Genomic DNA, 19,952 nt, shown 5'->3' with positions numbered 1-19,952 from the left:
TCTTTTTCTTTTTAAACCACGATGTTCAAAGGCTCTCTACTTTTACGCTTGACGTCATGGCTCAAAAGGTACGGAACTCTTATCAAGAACGTGTTGATCATATGCAAAATGTGCATGTCATGCTATGCTATGCAGCTAGAAAGAGGGCGCCTAAGTGGTGTGTCGCTGTTGTCCGAGAAACCGGAGGCTGACGCCACTATTGCGCTGGTGCTGTTTTCTCACGGAAGGCCCGAAGCGAACTGCAATATTAGTGGCAAACCGAGCCTGCCGATAGGTCTTGGTGATCAGTGTTAGGCTTAACTGTTTGCTTTAGTCGTGACTGTAGTTGAAAAGCGTGCCTGTGGCTATTAACAAGCGATTCTGCACACGCGTAAGTGGCGTTTTTACTTTCTGCGATGAAGCTCCGCAATAGAAGTAAAGAAATTGCGTTGAAAGTGGGCCGAAGATAAAGTCGTGAGCGAAGGAACTTTTTACAAACGCCTCCTAGCTATAGAGACCGACCTGCTACTTTGGCCGTTACTTCCTTCTTTGAATGACTGCAAAAGCAAGGGCACAAAAATATTACTGTGTCTAAATGTATTCTATAATTACGAATGAATTTTCTTCCGCTAAAATTGCGTGGTCTGGTAAGTGTGTTGTGCACATAGCTGAACGGCGTCGCGATTAAGATTGTTTGGGTTTCGAAATTTCCATGAATGTAACTTAGCGGTAATTTAAGTGCTACGTTAAGGGACTGTTTCGGCTGTTTTTGTCTTGTGTAACATGCTCGTGCTGAAGAGAAGCGAATTATGCTGTAGCGGACGCAGGTGGCGATGGCGAAGCGAGCCAAGCAAGCCCATTTCTCGGATTCCGAGCATTCTGAAAGTGATGGATCATCGTCGAACTCGAGCGAGCGGAAGCCATTGTCAAAAGAAAGCAGCGGAGCAAAACTTGCCATGAAAAAGCAACCGAAGATGATTGACACGATAATCGACGCAGTGGATAACGTTGGTGAGTACACACCCTTCCGCTCGTCGTGTTGCCGTCGACGCGTAGTTTTATAGCTAAGCGTTTATTCTGAGGCTACCTTCTAACCTGCGCTTGCTTGCACGGCAGTCTTGCGCTGATGTCACTTATGTCGGCGGTAAAACTTCCGTGTTGGTCGCACCTACACGGGAGGTTCTGTGCATTCAGTGAATGCATAAGACGCACCCTGTTTCGCTGTAGAATACAGCTGCCCACGCCCCCATATCTTCAAACATAAAAGGTGCCACCGAATAGCCCGTTCTAGAAAGCAAAAACAAGTTCCACCTGTGGAAACGAAGACCAGTAATGAACGTATTCACATATGCATATATGAGCAAGGACAATGGTACGGCTGGGTTATTTTGCAAGTTCCATCATGTAGTTTCATTTGGCCACTTTAGCTCCATTTGAAACCTGAGTTACGCTGGACCACATTTTGTAAGCGCTAATGGTGCAAGCACCATTAAGGCGTTCACTGCGTCACTTCGGCTGTGATTGCGCGCTTCGCCTCTGTTCGCGTGCACTGTACCGGCTTGTCTGCTTTATGCCGAACAGCTGTGTACGTAACCGAATCTGCCTATAAAAGCGTGGTACACTTAAAACAAAAAGTGACGCATTGGTGACCGACAAGAAGCGGTCGTACAGCGTAACCTCGACTCCACTCAACAGTGGAATAATGCACGGCGGCATCAAAATTTTTTATGTAGCAGGACAAGTAGGACAGCAGGATTCTTGGCAACTTCGTTATCAGAAAGTGCATCTCAACGGAGGGGCGAACCATGCTCGCAGTTCATCCGGCTGCTATAAAATGGTTTTTGTCACGCTGGTTAGGCTGCCCCGTCGTCGCTCGCTCATTGTTCTATCGTGTTAGACTAACCTGTGTGTTGAGCTGACAGACTTCATGAGGCATTTTTACAGCGGAGCTGTTGTACGTTAGGTTCTGGCTGTTTGTGTGCGTAAGCAAGAAAGATGGCAGCCGCCCGAGAGTTAAAGAGATCCAGCAAAAGCGTATCGCCAGGTATATGTCCCAGCTGCGTTTAATCGAGAGAAATGTAAAAAGGCGTTGTGATAAAAAACTATCTTAATAGAAGTAAAACCAGAGTAGACACTGCTTGGTATGGATTGCGGTTTGACGTCTCGGGCTCTATAGGCAGACCACGTAACCTTATCTCAGTTCCCTTCCACCCGTGCAATAATGGGTAGGCCGCGTGCGGTGAGCAATGCGAAAGAACAGCGCGCCTTCGAAGAACACCGTCGTGAACAGAAGCGGGAATGTGCGCGGCGACGGCGGGCGGCGCGTAATCGGACGAACATTGTGCAGCAAACGCCAAGCCTATGCACCCTTGGTTGGATCACGCCTACCGACTCCACTTCCATCGTAATTGGAGGTCATTTCAACATAGACGTGTCTCGGCCAGACGGAAAATGTTTCGTGTCTTTTCTCTTCGACAGGTTCGGCATTCAATGTTACACAAACATCAGTGTGCACACGACGCGTCATCGGTGCGGTATATATGCCTCGCATTGGCCGAGAACCTTTCCAGTGTCGCCACAGAGCCACTGGCCGTATATCATAGCGGTCATAAAGCGACAGTCCCGTTGGTGACCAAATAAATCTAAAGAAAGCAAACAAAAGAAAGTTAAAAATAAAGAAAAGCTATGAGTATGCAATTTCATAAAACAAAAAAAATTGAAAAAACGAAATTGATTGTGGTATGTTATTTTCAATCAAGATATTTATCAACATCAGCCTATTTTATCTACACTGCAGGACGAAGGCCTCTCCCTGCGATCTCCAATTACCCATATCCTGCGCCAACAGATTCCAACTAGCGCCTGCGAATTTCATAATTTCATCACCCCACTTAGTATTCAGCCGTCCATATATTCATATTTATCACCATATCTACAGCTCCGCTGATCATGCACCTTCAGAGTGGAATGGCTCAGATTTTTGTTTTTTTGTTGACTTGTGTTGCCACGCGGCATAATGTCGCATGAAATTACACAAGGTATTTGGTCTATTGTCTTTAAACAGGTAAGACTGAGCGCAGCGAACAACTCTTCACAGATGAGTTCCTCGGTGAGGCGAAAATACTTTGCCGCTAATAACGTTTCAGAAGATTGACGAAAAATCTATCTCTGTTTAGAACTTCAGGGGCGTTTCTTTAAATCACAAACTTGAACCGCCACATTTTAATGCGCCCCAATTTTTTACAAATTTTGAAATTTGCAGCTAATTCGACAAACCGATTTTGAACGCTCAATCCACGCAATATCGAAACCGAGCGCGCCGGGAGGGCAGAAAAGGCAGCCCCACTAACGTATCAACGGAAACACCCTGTGACAGAAAGCGCGAAATTAACTAAACCATGACTGAATTTTGTGGCCAGTCGCGGCCGATACTGAGACGGCACGTTTTGCCTGACAAAACACGCCATGACCAGTTTGTGTGAACTGAACGAAAATAAAAGCGAAAACAATTTTTTTTTTCAGCGGAACGGAAACTTAACCGAAACGTTGTTTTGTTTTGGAGTGAAACTGAAGTATTCTTTACAGGTTTTAGGTTCGAGGGGAAAGTCGGCAATGCGGCACAACCGACGTCAGGCAACGTCAGTGCAAGCGCGTTCCTCAGGCACGGATAATGCGAACGATAGGCGGTCGAGCGTTCCTCAGATCTAAGCTTGCCGCTCGGTGCACCAGCAGATCGGCATCGCAGCAAAACCCAGGGCTTGCGCACTGAAGAGCTTATCGTTTCGGCTTCTACGGGGACAATGCTTTGTTTCCGAAGTTTTATCGTTCGTTTAATGTTAGCTCAAGTTTGTTTTATCGGAACGGCGGCCGCTCATTTCGGAGAGTAGACTCGATAACGGGCTGTTTCTGAGACCAGTACCTTGTCTCAAAGCATTGAGCATGATCTCAGAATTGGTAATTCACTTATTGGGAAAAATAAATGCTATGTCTTATCGTACTTAGCTTCGAAAATTTTTGCATGCGAACCAAAACCGTTAGGAACCATTATGGATAATTTTTTTTTCGTTCCGGAGCAGAACTGGAACGGAACTTTTTTTCAGTGGAACGAAACCAAAACCAGAACGAAATACATTTCGTTCCGACACCCTGGCCATGACCTACGGGGGACTAAATCCGGCGAGTAGGAATGGTGTTCCAGCGCAGTGATTGAATTGGCTCGTGTACCGCGCATTGGGTGCACGTTAAATAACCCCAGATGGTTAAAATTAACGCGGAGACCCCGAATCCCCGAAAATTCGAATCGGGCCTAACGAAATGCCTCGAATGCCATAAAGTGAAATTTTGTGCAACAAAATATTTTTTTTTTTTGCGATAAGGCTTGCCCTTAAGGCATAATTCTTGGACTGTATATGTGTATTATATGTGTGCTGTGAGGCCTGTGTTGTGTATGAATTGGAGCATTGTTTTGTGGAATCTGTTGTCGTGTATCCAGCGGTCATAGCTGGTTGTCACACTGTAGCGGAGGCCGGCTTCCAGTAGGAGACGCGAGCGTTCAGATTGTAAACCCGTACATGTCCATATTAGGTGGTATGCATCTGATTCCACCACAGGAACGGAGCAGTATGGACACGTAGCACCCAGTGGTAAATGCGACCAGTTCCACCTTGAGACAACAGCCGGTGTAAGGGCCACCCCGGCCCGAAGCCTCCTAAGCACAACTTCCTCCGCCCTAGTAAGGTGAAGGGGGAGGGAGCAGACACACGGTGGGATAAGAGCGCGTGTGTCCTGCCGGAGAACATTTTTTACGGGCTCGCAGCGAGTTACGGGGTTGGGGTGGGAGGGGAATAGGTGGAGGATCAGGATTAGGAGGGCAGTGTGCCTGCTGGTCAGCAGCAATGTTGTGAGGGTTCGCTGAATGGCCTTGAATCCAGTGTACCTTGACGCAAGTAGATGTCTTACTATTCATAGGGTGTATTGTCTCGCAGATTTCCATCGCCTTATCAACCTTCTTGAGTTCCTGAATAGCCGCTAAAGAATCAGTGAAGATATCTAGTTGCTTGATGGTAGGCAGCTTAGATGTCGCATCTTGCACAGCGTCGTGGATGGCTTGAAGTTCCATTACTAGAGCGCTGGCTTCTGTAGATAAATAGCGCTGGTGGCCGCTGATGAAATTATGCGTAGTACTCAGGAATGATGTCCTTCCGCCGTCTGGGAGAATGGCAGCATCCGTATAGACTTGGCAGGTGTTAACGCACGATGCATCGACGATGTTGTGTTCGTCAATAATACATGTTATATCGCGGCGTCGTAACCTCGTTGGCTTATTAGTTGTGATGCTGGTGAATTCCCAGGGAGGCATTGGATAGGGCTGATTGTCAATCCGAGAGCCGCGGTGAAAATGAGCATGCAACGCAGCGACAGCCGGAATAAGTTGCTTTTTTATTTCACGTGCTTTTTCACGTTGAAAAATGAGCTCTGCAATTGTGTTGAGCTGGGCATGTTCCTGTAAGGTTGATATCGGAGTGATGCGGGGCAGTGCTGTGATTGTGCGCATAGCATCACGATTAATCGTCTCCAACTGTGCCAGCTGTGCCAAAGTCAGCCGTTGAAATTGAGCTTGATATAAAATCCGTGGCTGCAAGACTGCACGCACCAACTGTCGAGCTACGTCAGTACGAGCTCCAGCTGCTTTTGCTGCAATGCGACGAATAAGGTGAAGTGTTTTTGACGAACTCTGTCTGGTTTTACGGAGCCAGTGTGCACCACTGCCGGATTGGTGAATATCGAGACCCAGTATGCAGACCTCAGAAGCCTCAGGGATTGTCACTGCGCCGAGTCTAAATGTAAAGGGGTGCTGCGTGATTCTTGTGCGTCCTTTCTTGTTGGCCTTTAATCGCCTATAATTCAGTACTCTGTTGCTCACGACGTATAACCCGCACAATTGCCTGACGGCCGAAGCGCACGAGAACATGGCGTGCTCTAGTGCCGCGGCCAAGGCCGCCGCGGTACACAGTTGGAAAGCAGCAACAGTTCCTAGAATAACTCTGCAAGGGGATCCTTCGTCGTTTTCTCATGTTTCAGTTGGAATCGCTGCATATTTATTAGTTTGATCCTGTTCTCAATGCGAAAACGCCTTGGCTCAGTGGCTGTGGCGTCTTGCAGCTAAGCATCAGGTCGGGGTTCTATTGTCGGCAGCAGCGACCGCATTACGACGGGGCAGCAATGAAAAAATGCTGGTGTATTTGATTATAGGTGTACGTTGGACGAACCCCAAGTGGTCGACATTATTCCAGAGCCCTCCTACTATGGCGTCCCTCATTGCCCACTGTTCAGTTTTCTGACCTGAAATCCTACAATTTCATTTTAATTACTTTATTAAACATTACATTTCGCACTGCCGTAGCACACTTTTTACATGCAGTGGAACACATTGTTTATTGAAGTAAAGGCTCACCATGCAACAAAAACAGCAATCGAACGGCATTTCTTATCCTTAAAACAGAAGTGCAACTCTATGGAATTTCACACCGACGCATCGAAAACAAAAAGCTGGGTTTTTGCTGCTGCAGTAGGACCGGAGTTTTCTGATGCCCACAGATCACGCGAGCATATTCACAACCGACGCATACGCTATAAGTATGGATGTGAAACATACCAGAAAAACACATACCAAACCCATTTGTGTTCAGTGACTGCCTGAGCGTTGCGCGAGCGCTACGCACAATGAAACCACTCAATAAAAACTCACGCGGAAACTCTTCTGGTAGCTGCCTAAGTATGCGTAAGCATTGTGCCACTTGCTCATCTCCACGCGGGCTTGTGATATCAATGTCATGGAACTTGATCCGACGAGTATAAACCCTTATCAACCCTCATCGGTCGTTCGCTTATGTTTGATAGCGAACTTGATAAGGCAGGTTTAATATATACTTTATTACGGCAGTCGAACCCACCACCATTAGTGTTAGTTAAGGTGAAGTAAATTAGCCACAGTTTATTACAACACTAAGGCACTCCCCCGCAGGGGCGTCTGCGTCAGCAGGCGTTTGGTGTGTTGCGACACCACGTACCCGAGCACGCGAGGGTTGGCCTCTCCCGCGTGTAGCCGTGCGCGGCTTAGCAGTGTCTGGGGAAAAGGGGATCCTGGGGGTTGAGCCGTTGCTGGGTGTTTGGACCTTCAAGCCCCCCCCCCCCCCGGCGGAGGCAACACACCCCTTTGGCCTCTGCTTCACATAGACGGCACCTCCAGAATGACCCACCTGGGGGAAATCGGCAGTCGCCTTTTCCTTTACTTGCCTCTCTCTCCTCCAATCTTCGTCTTTATCTCTCACTTTTTGACCGTTCCTGTCTTCTTCTCTCTTCCATTTACTTCCTTTCTCCATGGCGGCAAGGGTTAACCTTGTGTGGCTATCCTACCTCGGGTACACCATATTTGGTTATAGTGACGGCGCACGAGTGGCGTCGTGCAGACTTGTACGCAAGCTCTGCCGCGTCCCCGTGGTGGGCGGTCGGCGCTGTTGCCGAACATACACATTTTTCTCATAACAGCGCAAGCCTCTGTTCCCTATGATCGGCGTCTGAAAAGATGCCGCACCGAAGCAACGTTCCAGTTCTCTTTTCGGAGCAATGCTCCATCATTTCCCAAGTACTATGTACTGCACAGCGAAAAAATGTACCAGTAAGAAAGCGCTCTCCATTCCTAGTGGCAAAGTGTCTAAAAAAAAATCGGACCTACATACAAAGCCTCAAAAGTGTCTAGCGGGGACCTCCTAGAACTAAATGACAAAGAAGCGCAAAACTCTCATACCTTACCAGTATTGGCAAAGCAACAGTGACAATTTCACCACACAACACTAAATACAAGCAGGGGTGTGATATCAGAGGAAGACTTTATTGGCTTGAGCGACGAACTGCTGGAAGGTTTCCAGGAACAAAATGTTACCAAAGTCCAAAGAATTGTCATCCGCAGGAACGACCAAGAAATCCCCACAAAACATGTTATACTCACCTTCGGAACAAGTGTAATGCCTACCTCGCTGGATGCAGGTTATGTAAAGGTAAATGTTAGACCATATATTCCCAACCTCAGACGATGTTTCAAATGCCAATGGTTTTGACATGCTTCGCATGCATGTCGAGGACGAACAACTTGTGCTAAATGCAGCTCCAACGATCACCAAACTGACAATTGCACCTCTTCTCCACTTTGTGTTAACTGCAAGGGAGATCATCCAGCTTATTCGCGGTCCTGCCCTTGCTGGAAAAAAGAAAAAAAGTAATTGCTGTAACTGTCAAAGAAAAAATCTCATTCTATGAAGCGAGGAAGCGGCTAACGTATCTTCCCGCCAAGAAGTTACGCCGGTGTGACGCAGATGGGGGCAGCGTCACAGAGGTCTCAGGAGTCCTCCGAGACCACGCATAGTGGTCCCGCAGTGACCCCTCCCGCCCCCGTGGTGGAAGCATCCGGCGCTGCTCCATCCTCTACAAAGGCCCTGCAGACACCAGTCCCGCAGGGCCTTAAGCTCAAGCGAGCTACAAGGCCCGAGACACGTGTCTCGGCGCCCGATTCTCGGTCCTCCAGTGCTTCAGAGAGAGCGATGGAGGTCGATCCAAAAACCCCGGTGTCGTCGACGCCGAAGGACAAGCGCTCTCTCGAGCGCGGAAACAGGGACAAAGTCCAATTGACCACGTTAAATAAGAAAGCGATAACCTAAAGGGTATCGCTCCTTTGTATTAGCATTCTTGAAATCTTTGTCACCTAACATCTTTCTTATTCTTATTTACTTTTATAGCCATTTTTACCTTTCAATTTCAAAATGACTTTTATTATCCATTGGAATTGTCGAGGGCTTTTACACAACTTAGGTGACATCAAAGACATGTTAAGTAACTTCTCTCCTGTGGCCTTCTGCTTACAAGAAACAAACTTAGGCGAGAAGCACAAAAACATTTAAAAAGGCTTCATTGTTGTACGGCGCGACCGTACTCAGGCGAACCGGCTTTCGGGTGGTATAGCTATTGTTCTACAGAGCGGCATTGCAGCTAGAGAAGTTGCCATTAATACTCACTTAGAAGCCGTTGCTGTCACGGTTATACCACACAAAAGCATTACCATTCAATGTACATTCCACCACATTCACATTTTACTGTACGTACGAGATCTGGTGTTAATTTTAAATCAGCTACCTAAACCTTTCTTAATAGCGGGTGATTTTAACGCTCACAATATATTATGGGGCAGCAAAACAACCGACACCAGGGGACAAACACTTGAAGATTTTATCCTGACAAACGAAATATGCCTTTTAAACACTGGTGCGGCAACCTACTGCTCCCCAAGCACAGGAGCTATGAGCTGTCTAGATATGGCGCTGTGCACTCCATCTCTTTCTCGATTTTAAATGGAGTGTTATTAACAACAGTTATGGTAGTTATCATATGCCCAGCATTATTAAAAAACATCTACTTTCCCTACAGTACCATTAAGATCACCCCGTTGGAAACTCCATCTAGCAGACTGGCCTCTCTTCAGCGAGAAGGCCAGTCTGGATGACATATCAGATGATCAAACGTTACACGAAATGAATGAAGATTATTGCCTCCATACTTGCTGCAGCAGAACAGACGATCCCGCGATCCTTCTGATTTTTAAGGCAAAAACTAAACCCTGGTGGACGAATGAATGCGTACAAACTAAAAAAAGCACAAAACAAAGCGTGGGGTATCTTTCGGCGATACCCCAACACAAGATAACCTCCTGTATTTCAAAAAAAGCAAAGGTGAAAGCCAGATACACGCGTAGGCTAGCCGAAAGACTGTCTTGGCAATTTTATGTATCCTCCATCAATAGCTCAATAACATCCAAAAGAATGTTGGATCAGCTTCGTAAGCTTAGAAGCGAGTACGCTCCTTATACGATCCCCATACTCTCACCTCCAGGTACACAAACGAATTTAAAAGAACAAGCAGACATATTAGGGCAGCCTTTCCAAAACATATCCAGCTCAGTAAACTATTCCACTGAATTTCAAAAATATAAACAATCAGCAGAAAAACCAAAGCTTACGACAACAGGAAGTTCCGAGAGATCATATAATGCCCCCTTAACACTTCCGGAAATCAAGAGAGTACTCGCTACTGGCAAAAAAAAAAAACAGCGCCAGGTCCGGACAGAGTGCATTACACAATGCTGGCACACCTATCCCCAAAAGCAGTTAAGACATTGCTCCGCTTTCTCAACATAATCTGGGAAACAGAAAAAAAAGCCGAATGAGTGGAAAAAAAGCCTTTATAATCCATTTCTTGAAAGCTGGAAAGCATCCTACAACAGCTACCGACCTATAGCACTCGCAAGCTGTCTTGCAAAGTCCTATGAATCCATTATAAACATCAGATTGGCATACGTCCTTGAAACTGAGAACCTGCTCGATAATCATCAGTGTGGTTACAAGAAAGGCTGCTCTACAACAGATATAGTTCGGCTAAAACACGAGATGCGTGCGGCCTTTCTACACAAACAATACTGTGTGTTTTTTTTATCTAGGAAAGGCGTACGACACAACATGAAGGTTTGGTATTTTAAGGGACTTAGTGGATTTAGGGATCCGCGGTAGAATGCTTAAATTCCTAGCTGATTTCATGTCCGATCGAACATTCCAAGTGCATTTAGGAACGGTGCTGTCCCGCGTATTTATTCAGGAAAACGGTGGTGCCTCAGGGATGCGCATTAAGCACATTGTTTGTGGTGAAAATGAACTCGGTCCATAATGTAATTCCATCCTCCGTGATGCATTAATTATATGTGGATGATCTACAAATTGTGTGTCGTGCATCGAACATGGCGACCTGCGAAGGGCGAATTCAAATTACATTAAACAAACTAACGCAGTGGGCATCTGAAAACTGTTTTCGCTTCTTAAGTGAAAAAAACCATTACTGTTGTCTTTATACAAAAAAAGAGGCATACAACCAGATCCCATCCTTAAGCTACAGGAAGCCACACTACCGGTAAAACAGGAACACAAGTTTCTGAGTGTTCTGTTTGATAAAAAGTTACATTCTCGCGCACATAAATAGCCTTCAAATTAAAGCGAACAATGCTCTTAACATCCTCGAAGCCCTGTCCCGGAAGCGCTGGGGCTCTGACCGTAAATGCCTGCTACACATCTACCGCACTTTGGTGCGTAGCATATTAGACTACGGTAGCATCATATATGGCTCAGCCAGACTATCTTACGTCCGACGACTTGACCCAGTTCATAACCTTGGACTACAGCTGGCAAGTGGTGCTTACAGAACATCGCCTGTCCAGAGCTTATATGTTGACTAATGAACGTCCTTTACAGCAGCGCAGAGTGCTACCAACTTTTTTATGTACTCAGAATTCAGTCCTCACCACAACACATGTTTCAACATTGTCGCACAGCGCAACTCGCGCTTACACTGTACAAACAAACCGAACATGATTAAGCCGTTTGTCCTGCGATATGAGAAATATGTTCGGGATTATGACATTCCTCGCGAAGTCCTCCAGGTTGCCAGAAAGCCACAGCGTTTGGCCCCGTGGTATGATTTTGAACCGTTATGTGACTGGACAATGACACATTTAAAGAAGACACCCCACACGAACACATTATACAAAAATTCCGCGCTCTTCAGGACAAATACCAAAATTGCATGGAATTTTACACCGATGGCTCTAAAACAAAAAATCACGTGGGTGTTGGGGCTGTAACGGAACATTGGGAAATAAGTATTCTATTACCACAACATGCCTCTGTCTACACAGCCGAAGTCTACGCAATATGGACTTTAGTTAAAAAGAGCATCGCTGACACACGAAAATACAGTAATATACACTGATTCATTAAACACACTGAAGGCTCTACACGCGAAATCCAGATGTGAACCCCTGATAGGGGATATTTTAAACACGGTAACGTTAAAGAAATACGGCCGGTCAATTAGGTTTTGCTGGGTACCAAGCCATGTTGGTATACCGGGTAATGAAGCAGCGGATAGGTGTGCATCAATGGCAGCGCGCAAATAGATAAGAAACAGGGCACTTCCATATCGGGATAGTATCACGGCGATTAGGAAGGCCTTGACGGCAAAATGGCAACAGGAATGGGACCATTGCTTAAGCAACAAGCTACATCTTACTAAACCCGTAATTGGTGAGTGGAAGCCGTGCACTCACCAGCAACGGTTCTATGATGTGATCCAGCGTCGACTTCGGATAGGAAACACACATTTCACCCAACTTTCTCCTCCGAAATGAAAACTCGCCGACTTCCGAAAAATGCAATCAACCTCTTACAGTAATACATATCCTTAGAACATGTCCACAGTTTGAAACACAGCGACGAAAGCTTTTACACAACCTATATAATTTACATACTTTTACATCCTACCCTATTACTGGCACATGACCCGCTAGTGCCATTTAACTAACCTGTTCCATTTTTTTAGAGACAATTGGTTATTTACACGAATTATAGTGCAATGCAGGTTTGCCTGCTCTAACCCTGCGTCTCCTTTTGTCTTGTGACTGGCGCAGCATGGCCTTCGTTGCCTTTGTGCCATTAAATTCCAACTAAGGCACTCGAACCCACGATCTTTGCTATTAAGGGGAATTAGTATTGATTAAAGCGAAGCTGTTGCAAGCCCACCACTACATTTACTGAGGATGGAGGGGGTATACAATGCTTTATTCATGGTTCGGATGCTTGTTTTGAGCTTGTTCTTTATTTAAACGTATACTGTTCTGTGTTGTATGGATCATTTCAATGAATGTATGCACTGTTAGCTTCAGCTAGCTGAGCGCTTGTAGCCTCTGCCTGATATAGGTATGAGTCATTGCATTTTTTGCTTGCTTACGGGGGTATGAGCCATTCATTCTTACGTGACAGACGAAGTTCACGTTACAATGCTAACCGCAGTAACGTCGACATTCATCGTGAGATGGGTTCTGCCTTTTTTTTTTGTCTGACTGGCCAGTACACTTGCTCACAGAATTAACGTTGTATTGTTTCAGTACAACTCAACCACTCTACCGCTACCGTCCTGGCTACCTGCGAGCTTAACACTGCACGGGCCTAGGTCGGCCCGAAAGCCTGGGGCCCGCGGGCCGGGCTCGGGTCAAGGAGGTTCGGGCTTGGGTTGGGCCCGGGCCTCGGTGAGGCCCGTAATAGGCCGCGTAGGTTATTGGTGACTTTTGAAAACTGTATACAATACAAAGGAAAAACTTTTTGTCAGCTTTAGATGGGGTGATAAGGCGTGGTTTCTCCAGGCGGGGCAGATGGCCGTCAATCGATGTTTGATGGTGACCTCTTCAGCTAGTTATATGGCCTGCAGTTGGGTGTCCAGGCTAGAACTGCGCAGCACCGCCTCCCATGCTTCAGGTGAGGGAGAGGCCATCAGGTTAGGAGGGATCCTCCTCGCAGTCCAATATTATGTGATTCAGTGTTGCTAGTTCTCCACAGGATCTACAGAGTGGGCTCAGCCACGGGGACAGCGAGCGATGCACAGCCTGTGCTACGGCGGAGGAGAAACGCGCTTGCCTCGTCCTCCCTGCCCCTAGCGCGCGCTTACTTTGTCCGCCCCCACCCCATGCTTCCGCTCTAGCTATATTTTGATCACGTGACCTCCAACATCGGGCACGCTGGAGGACGGGACAACTATTTTGCAAATGTAGCACAGGGTTTCATATCGCACGTTAAGGCACGGGTATATATAATGGGTTAAATATATATTTCTTTCAATTTTACCTGTTAATTTATTAGCAACAACGCCAGACCAAGTCCTGAAAAGTCAAAACTATCTCTACAAAATGTCCTGTGCCGCGGATGATATCTTCACAATTACCGAGAAGTGGACCATGCTTCGCTTACGCTCCAGAGCTAACGGGCCGAACAGGGCCGGCCGGGTCGGGCCGGGTACAAATCTTTTGGGCCCGGGCCGGGTCCGGGTCAGGTTTGAAACTACCGAGTCGGACTCGGGCGGGCCGCCACATAACACTTTCGGGCTCGGGCCGGGCCCGGGCCTGAAAAAATGGCCAGTGCAGTGCTCTATGCGAGCTTTGCGCCTGCTAGTGTTAAGCTGCGCCAGGTGCATGCACAGAAAGGATCATCTAGCATAGCAACGCTGCCAAGTGGCCGGGAAGATAGCGATAATGGTATCACTAGGGCTACGCTCCAGCCTGCTGTGTCATGGTTTGCTATCGCACGGTATCCGCGATAGGTTTTCATGAAATGCATGTTCGACGGTTGTGGAAAAACGTATATCCGTAGTTTAAACCTGCTATCGGACAAGATAGGCCATCACATTTTGCAGCAACCATTAAGTGACTTAAGTTTTAAATCTGGCGCATAAAGTGTTGCAAATTTTCAACAAAATAACTCGCTGAGATCAGAATGTATGATTTTACTGTGAATGGCAGTGTGGATCATTGTAAAACGTAAGGGAAGTAATGTTCTCATTTCCTTGGTCATTATACCTTATTTTGTATGCAATGTGCGCTCGCTGTATACAAAATTCAATAAATTAATCCTGTACCACCCCATGTTGACAGAATACTTAAAATGAAGTACTTAAGCGCTTGTCTTAGTATTGTTCTGTTGTCGGTGTTCTCGCTATCCTGAGATATAGATCATACTAACTAGGCCGATAAGAGTGCTTCTATGTACCTAAGTACGGATACACTCGTTACTTTGATGACGGGAAATCGTGAGGTCAACCTGCCATGCATGCTTGTTGATTTTGAAGTGAGCATGTTTGCGTTTCGGTGTCTTCATGCACTTTTTTCCTGATTCTTGCAGATGACAGGAAAGGTGCAACTCCCATGTACATAAAGAAATTCATACTCGGTGAGCTTCCTTTCAAGATAATCGCAGTAAACACTAGACTGTCTGAGAAAATCTTGTCATAAGTGTAAATAAAAATGAATGGTGAGAGTTGCGAAGTTTTCGGGGTCAGTTCTGGGAATCGCCCTTCTGAGTAAAGATTCTCAGGTTCTTGGTAGCTATTCTATGAGCAACAAGGGCTATTATTCATCAATACACCAGATATAGAAAGTGTGTAATATTTCGAGACATTTGCGGAAACAGTTGTCGATATCCTAGCACACTGGACGCATAACAAAAAAGCGATACCTGTCTCAAAGCGATGCACTCAAAGCTTCATCAGTGGTCTATCGGTACCTCAAGATTAGTTGGAATGCACTGGTGAACTCGTTTATTCACAATATTGCCTGTAAGCGAGCGCTGCAGAGAAACTGATCTCTGGAAAGATCCGTGTTACTTAGGTGCTGTGTGGTGTGTGTCCAAACTGCGGATGCAAATGCTCTGGTATATTGTGCAATGCATGCACTCAGTGAAATTGCATCCATAAGGAAGAAACCGCGAATCAAGCCAGAGAAGGCATATGAGGAATTGTTTAATTGAAATGTAGAAGTAAGGTAAAACGAAATGAAAGTGGACGAAAAAAAAAACTTGCCGCAGGTGAGAGGCTAACCCACATCTCCCGCATTACGCGTGCAGTGCTTTCTTCGTTATTTGTGTGTGTACAAAATTAGCCCTGGGAGTGTTCCAGCGCCACTCACGATCAAGGCGGCGGATGTGCTCGTCATTTTTACTGCAGGCGTCGAATGGTGAAAATGTACCCTTCGTTACAGCTTTCATTAATTTAACGGTGCTATGACGTATGGCAAAAGATTGCAAAAATTATATGCGCGTCAAAGGTGTTTTGTACGGCATCCAACACTTAATGGTATAAAGGGCTGCACAACTCAAAAGCAGCTAGGGCCAAAATGAATTTATCATGGGCTCAGACGGGCCGCACTTAAGTAGAACACGTTGCATCTTTGGCTTGCGGTAACGCAATATGTATTTGGTGTCAGCGTATTCAGGACAACTTCTGCTTTCAGACGTACAGGTGCTTGCACAGTGTACATAACGTACCAGGTTGTACTGCGCCGTTCAGACAGTCAGAATTTTCCGATCAAACACGATCACTCCCAATGAAATATTGGTTAGACTCGGCAATCGGTATTGTTTGGTACTATTTATGTATAGAACACATGCGTTCTCTCATCGAATTAAAATGTCTTTATTGCTACATAACTTGTACAATAGCGGCACTCTGTGCCTCTACCAGTCCAACTAGAGAAAGTGCATGTATTTTTTTTTCACTGTGCCATCGCCGCAGGCGGCACGCATGTTTGGTTTGGTCGCGAAGGTATGCACACATATTCATTGGCCCTCAAGGTTACCTTTATAAAGTTTGTATCATAATGCATGACCGCATATGCTCCGAAGAACCTTCGGTTTGCGAACAATTTGCTTAGTTGTTCCTAATACTCCCTTTGTGCTTTTAATAAATCACGCTTAACAATGTGTTGTGTAATGGCACTTTCTATTGTTGGGAATATCAGGATGTGAGATTTGTTCGTGAGGAGACTACCTTATTCGCAAACTACTTTAAACACCCTTAAGAGCTAAATGGGTGTTTTTAGAGTTGCATCGTCCATTGCATGTATTTAGCACCCATTTTTTAAAAAATACCTTATGAAATGGGTGTATGCAAGAACATCACCACATTAAACAAAGAACAAACAAAAACAAACAAACAGATGAGCGCCAGTGAGGATATTGAAAGGGTGTTCTTTAAAATCTACTCATTGCTGACCCCCACAGGGTGTTCATGGGCACCATGTGTGAAAGGTGCTCTTGAATATACTAGTGTGCTCGTTACCGTTAAGACCTGTATTTGCAGCTATAGGATGTTAAAAAAGCCAAGCGTAATGTATTTCCTCTCATGCAAGATTGGATCTGAAGCTTTGTTTCGCATGAAATGAAGCAGCTTGAGTTCCTGGACCAATTATATCTACAGATACCAATATTTCAAGAGCTACAACGTGGTTGCTGTGTGGCGCGGTGGATATCGTGTCTATAAAAACAGAAAAATGGGCGAGTGAGAAACTGTCGATGCTGAGCAGTACACAAACTGACAACATAAAGAAGACTGCACAAGCGTATAGTGTCTAGCTTCCACGTCAAGTTCCTGGGTTAGAATCCACCTCCGTGCATTTCAACACACCTACGGATGAAATTTTTGTTATTGGACTTCATTTATATGGTGATCTTAATGAACAAATAGTAAACAGCGGAAACTACGATGAGATTAGAAAGTTTTCCTTTCATTTCGCTCTTAGTTCACCCAAACAACCTTTCTGAACGGTGTTAATCAAATAGCGGAGCGTGTATGAACACCCCAAGAGTGCTCGTCTGGCAACAAACTGATTTGCATGTTACGGGTGTTAAAATGTTTAGTCTGTTCAAAAATATTACATTCAATTTACATTCAATTCAGTGTCATAAATTGCTGTTCGCGCACCTATACGTTTTTGAGTTAAAATAACCTGGACACTTCAAGCACTGCCGCCTGCGCGACTATAGAATGAATTCATCAAGTTGCCAGCTGCTACGATTATTCAATTGAAGCATATTAGCAAAGCGGGTTTGATTCAATTCAAAATAGCAATTTTGGAATGTATCGGTTGTTTTTGACCATTTACCGCGACGAGGTGGCTCAGTGGCTTGGCGTTCTGCTTCTGAACATGGGGTCACGGGTTTGATTCCCAGTCGTGACGTTCGCATTCAGATGAGAACGGAAGGCAAAAATGCTCGTGTATATAAACTTGGGGGACGTGAGAGAACACTACGTGGTCAAAATTCGGAGCCCTTATGAGTATTCCTCATAGCCCGTGTTGCTTTAGTGCGTTAAACCCCACAAATATTTTTGCCTTTTCCCAAACGCTGGCTTGATATTAAAGTACGCTGTGGAAGAAACGAAGGAGATTATCAACTAGGTATTTAATTGCATTTTCATTTCTCCAGGCAAGTACCCTGAAATGGATACTCAGCTCTTCAAGGCGAGATTCAAAAGGACCTTCATGAAGGCGATCGAGAACCACGTGCTGGTAAGGACAAAAGCAACTGAACACGCTGAAGGCATGACCGGGCGGGTCAAGCTGGCGGCGAAGACGAAGCCTCGCAAAAAAATTACGTCTCCAGGTTCCTCGTCGGCAGCATTGCCTTCAGCTCCAGGGCAGTCATCGAACGCCGTAGGTAAGAAGGCTAAACGTGGCGACGTCGACGCGAAGAAACTTGCAACCGGCGAGGCGAAGGCCAAGAAGGCTGCTCCCGGCGAGGCGAAGGCCAAGAAGGCTGCTCCCGGCGAGGCGAAGGCCAAGAAGGCTGCTCCCGGCGAGGTGAAGGCCAAGAAGGCTGCTCCCGGCGAGGCGAAGGCCAAGAAGGCTGCTCCCGGCGAGGCGAAGGCCAAGAAGGCTGCTCCCGGCGAGGCGAAGGCCAAGAAGGCTGCTCCCGGCGAGGCGAAGGCCAAGAAGGCTGCTCCCGGCGAGGCGAAGGCCAAGAAGGCTGCTCCCGGCGAGGCGAAGGCCAAGAAGGCTGCTCCCGGCGAGGCGAAGGCCAAGAAGGCTGCTCCCGGCGAGGCGAAGGCCAAGAAGGCTGCTGCCGGCGAGGCGAAGGCCAAGAAGGCTGCTGCCGGCGAGGCGAAGGCCAAGAAGGCTGCTGCCGGCAAGCCAAAGACCTTGAACACAATGAAGGAAGGCGACGACGTGGGAGAGCACTCCAGCGAAGGCGACGACGTGGGAGAGCGCTCCAGCGAAGGCGACGACGTGGGAGAGCGCTCCAGCGAAGGCGACGACGTGGGAGAGCGCTCCAGCGAAGGCGACGACGTGGGAGAGCGCTCCAGCGAAGGCGAGGAGGCGGATGAGCGCTCCAGCGAAGGCGAGGAGGCGGATGAGCGCTCCAGCGAAGGCGAGGAGGCGGATGAGCGCTCCGGCGAAGGCGTGGAGGCGGAGAAAAGTGCCAACGAAAACGAGAAACGTGCCAGCGAAGGCGAGGAGAGGGAGCATAGCGCCAGTGAAGGTGAAATCAAGGATCACGCCAGCGAAAGCGACGAGGACTCGGCCACCATCTCCTCCAAAAGTAGAGACGCCGAAGCTAAACCGGTCAGAGATGCCACTTCAAAGATGACTTCGAGGCAGCCTGGAAAGATAGTCAGTCGCCGCAAAGCTGTGGATGATGAAGGAGAGTTAAACATCGCCGCAATTTTGTCCGAGTGCGAACCAGCACGGCCCCGTCCAAGACCAGCTCGTCGAGGAAAGAAATGAAAATCGAAACATTCAACCCCATGCTCCATACCATGTTACGCTTTTATTTGCATGTTTTTATCATTGCCTAATGACAAATTTTATGGAGTGGCGCGAAACGCTTGGTTTTGAAATCGTTTGAAGCACACCTAGCTGAATGCACATGTGGCTGGAAAATAAAAGTTCATTCTCTACCTTGTACTGAGTTTTTCTCGCTCTGGTATACGTAAAGCCCCTCATAGGTTGAGAATACATTTAATGACTGTAGCGTGCATTGTCACTCGATTCGTCTACGGCGGTCTCCAAAAATAGCCACTCGAGATGGACACCAAAACGCAATTTCGGCGCACACATTCCTGTTGCCTAGACGGAAGTAAGCCGGCCAGCGTAGCCCCCTGGGAACACATGCCGGGTATTCTAACATCTCCGGGATCGGCGCACACATTCCTGTCGCCTAAACGGACGTAAACGCAACGAAATATTCGAGAACGTATAGCGATGAGCTATTCGTCGCGCAGCACGTGAACACACGACAGATCAATAATCGCTATGTGCAACGAAGTCTCCGCAACTGAAGGCCATTTATGAGCTTTAAAAGTTAAGTACCGAAAACGTTTGCGGCGCCGCCGACGCACTTTATTGGACAGCGTCCACTTCTTGCTGGGAGCTGCTTCCGTCCGCCATATTCTTCCTGGGCCAGTCCAGCTGCTGAGTTCGACGGCGCTAGCACGCTTGTTTTCTTGCTTGTGCAGTTGTCGGCTACAGAATGTCAGCGAAGGTGACTTCTGTATATCTGCCG

The 19,952-nt window shown here is 46.8% G+C and overlaps 1 protein-coding gene across 2 annotated transcripts; it reads left to right on the top strand.

The window, feature by feature from the left end:
* The first annotated feature begins 203 nt into the window (after positions 1-203).
* LOC142591077 (uncharacterized) lies at positions 204-19,354 on the top strand. 2 transcript variants are annotated; one of them, XM_075703456.1, is made up of 4 exons: positions 204-370; positions 807-990; positions 14,799-14,846; positions 17,877-19,354. In XM_075703456.1, exons 2-4 carry the CDS (start codon positions 813-815, stop codon positions 19,172-19,174), a joined length of 1,524 nt encoding a protein of 507 aa, XP_075559571.1. In that variant the 5' UTR covers positions 204-370; positions 807-812; the 3' UTR covers positions 19,175-19,354. The 2 variants fall into 2 exon arrangements, with proteins under 2 accessions (XP_075559571.1, XP_075559563.1); XM_075703448.1 differs by having other exon boundaries at positions 798-990.
* The last annotated feature ends 598 nt before the right edge of the window (positions 19,355-19,952 follow it).

This window comes from Dermacentor variabilis, chromosome 1 (genome assembly GCF_050947875.1).
Source record: "Dermacentor variabilis isolate Ectoservices chromosome 1, ASM5094787v1, whole genome shotgun sequence".
In the NCBI taxonomy this organism is placed as follows: domain Eukaryota; kingdom Metazoa; phylum Arthropoda; class Arachnida; order Ixodida; family Ixodidae; genus Dermacentor; species Dermacentor variabilis.
This window is presented reverse-complemented; position numbering and strand designations above follow the sequence as displayed.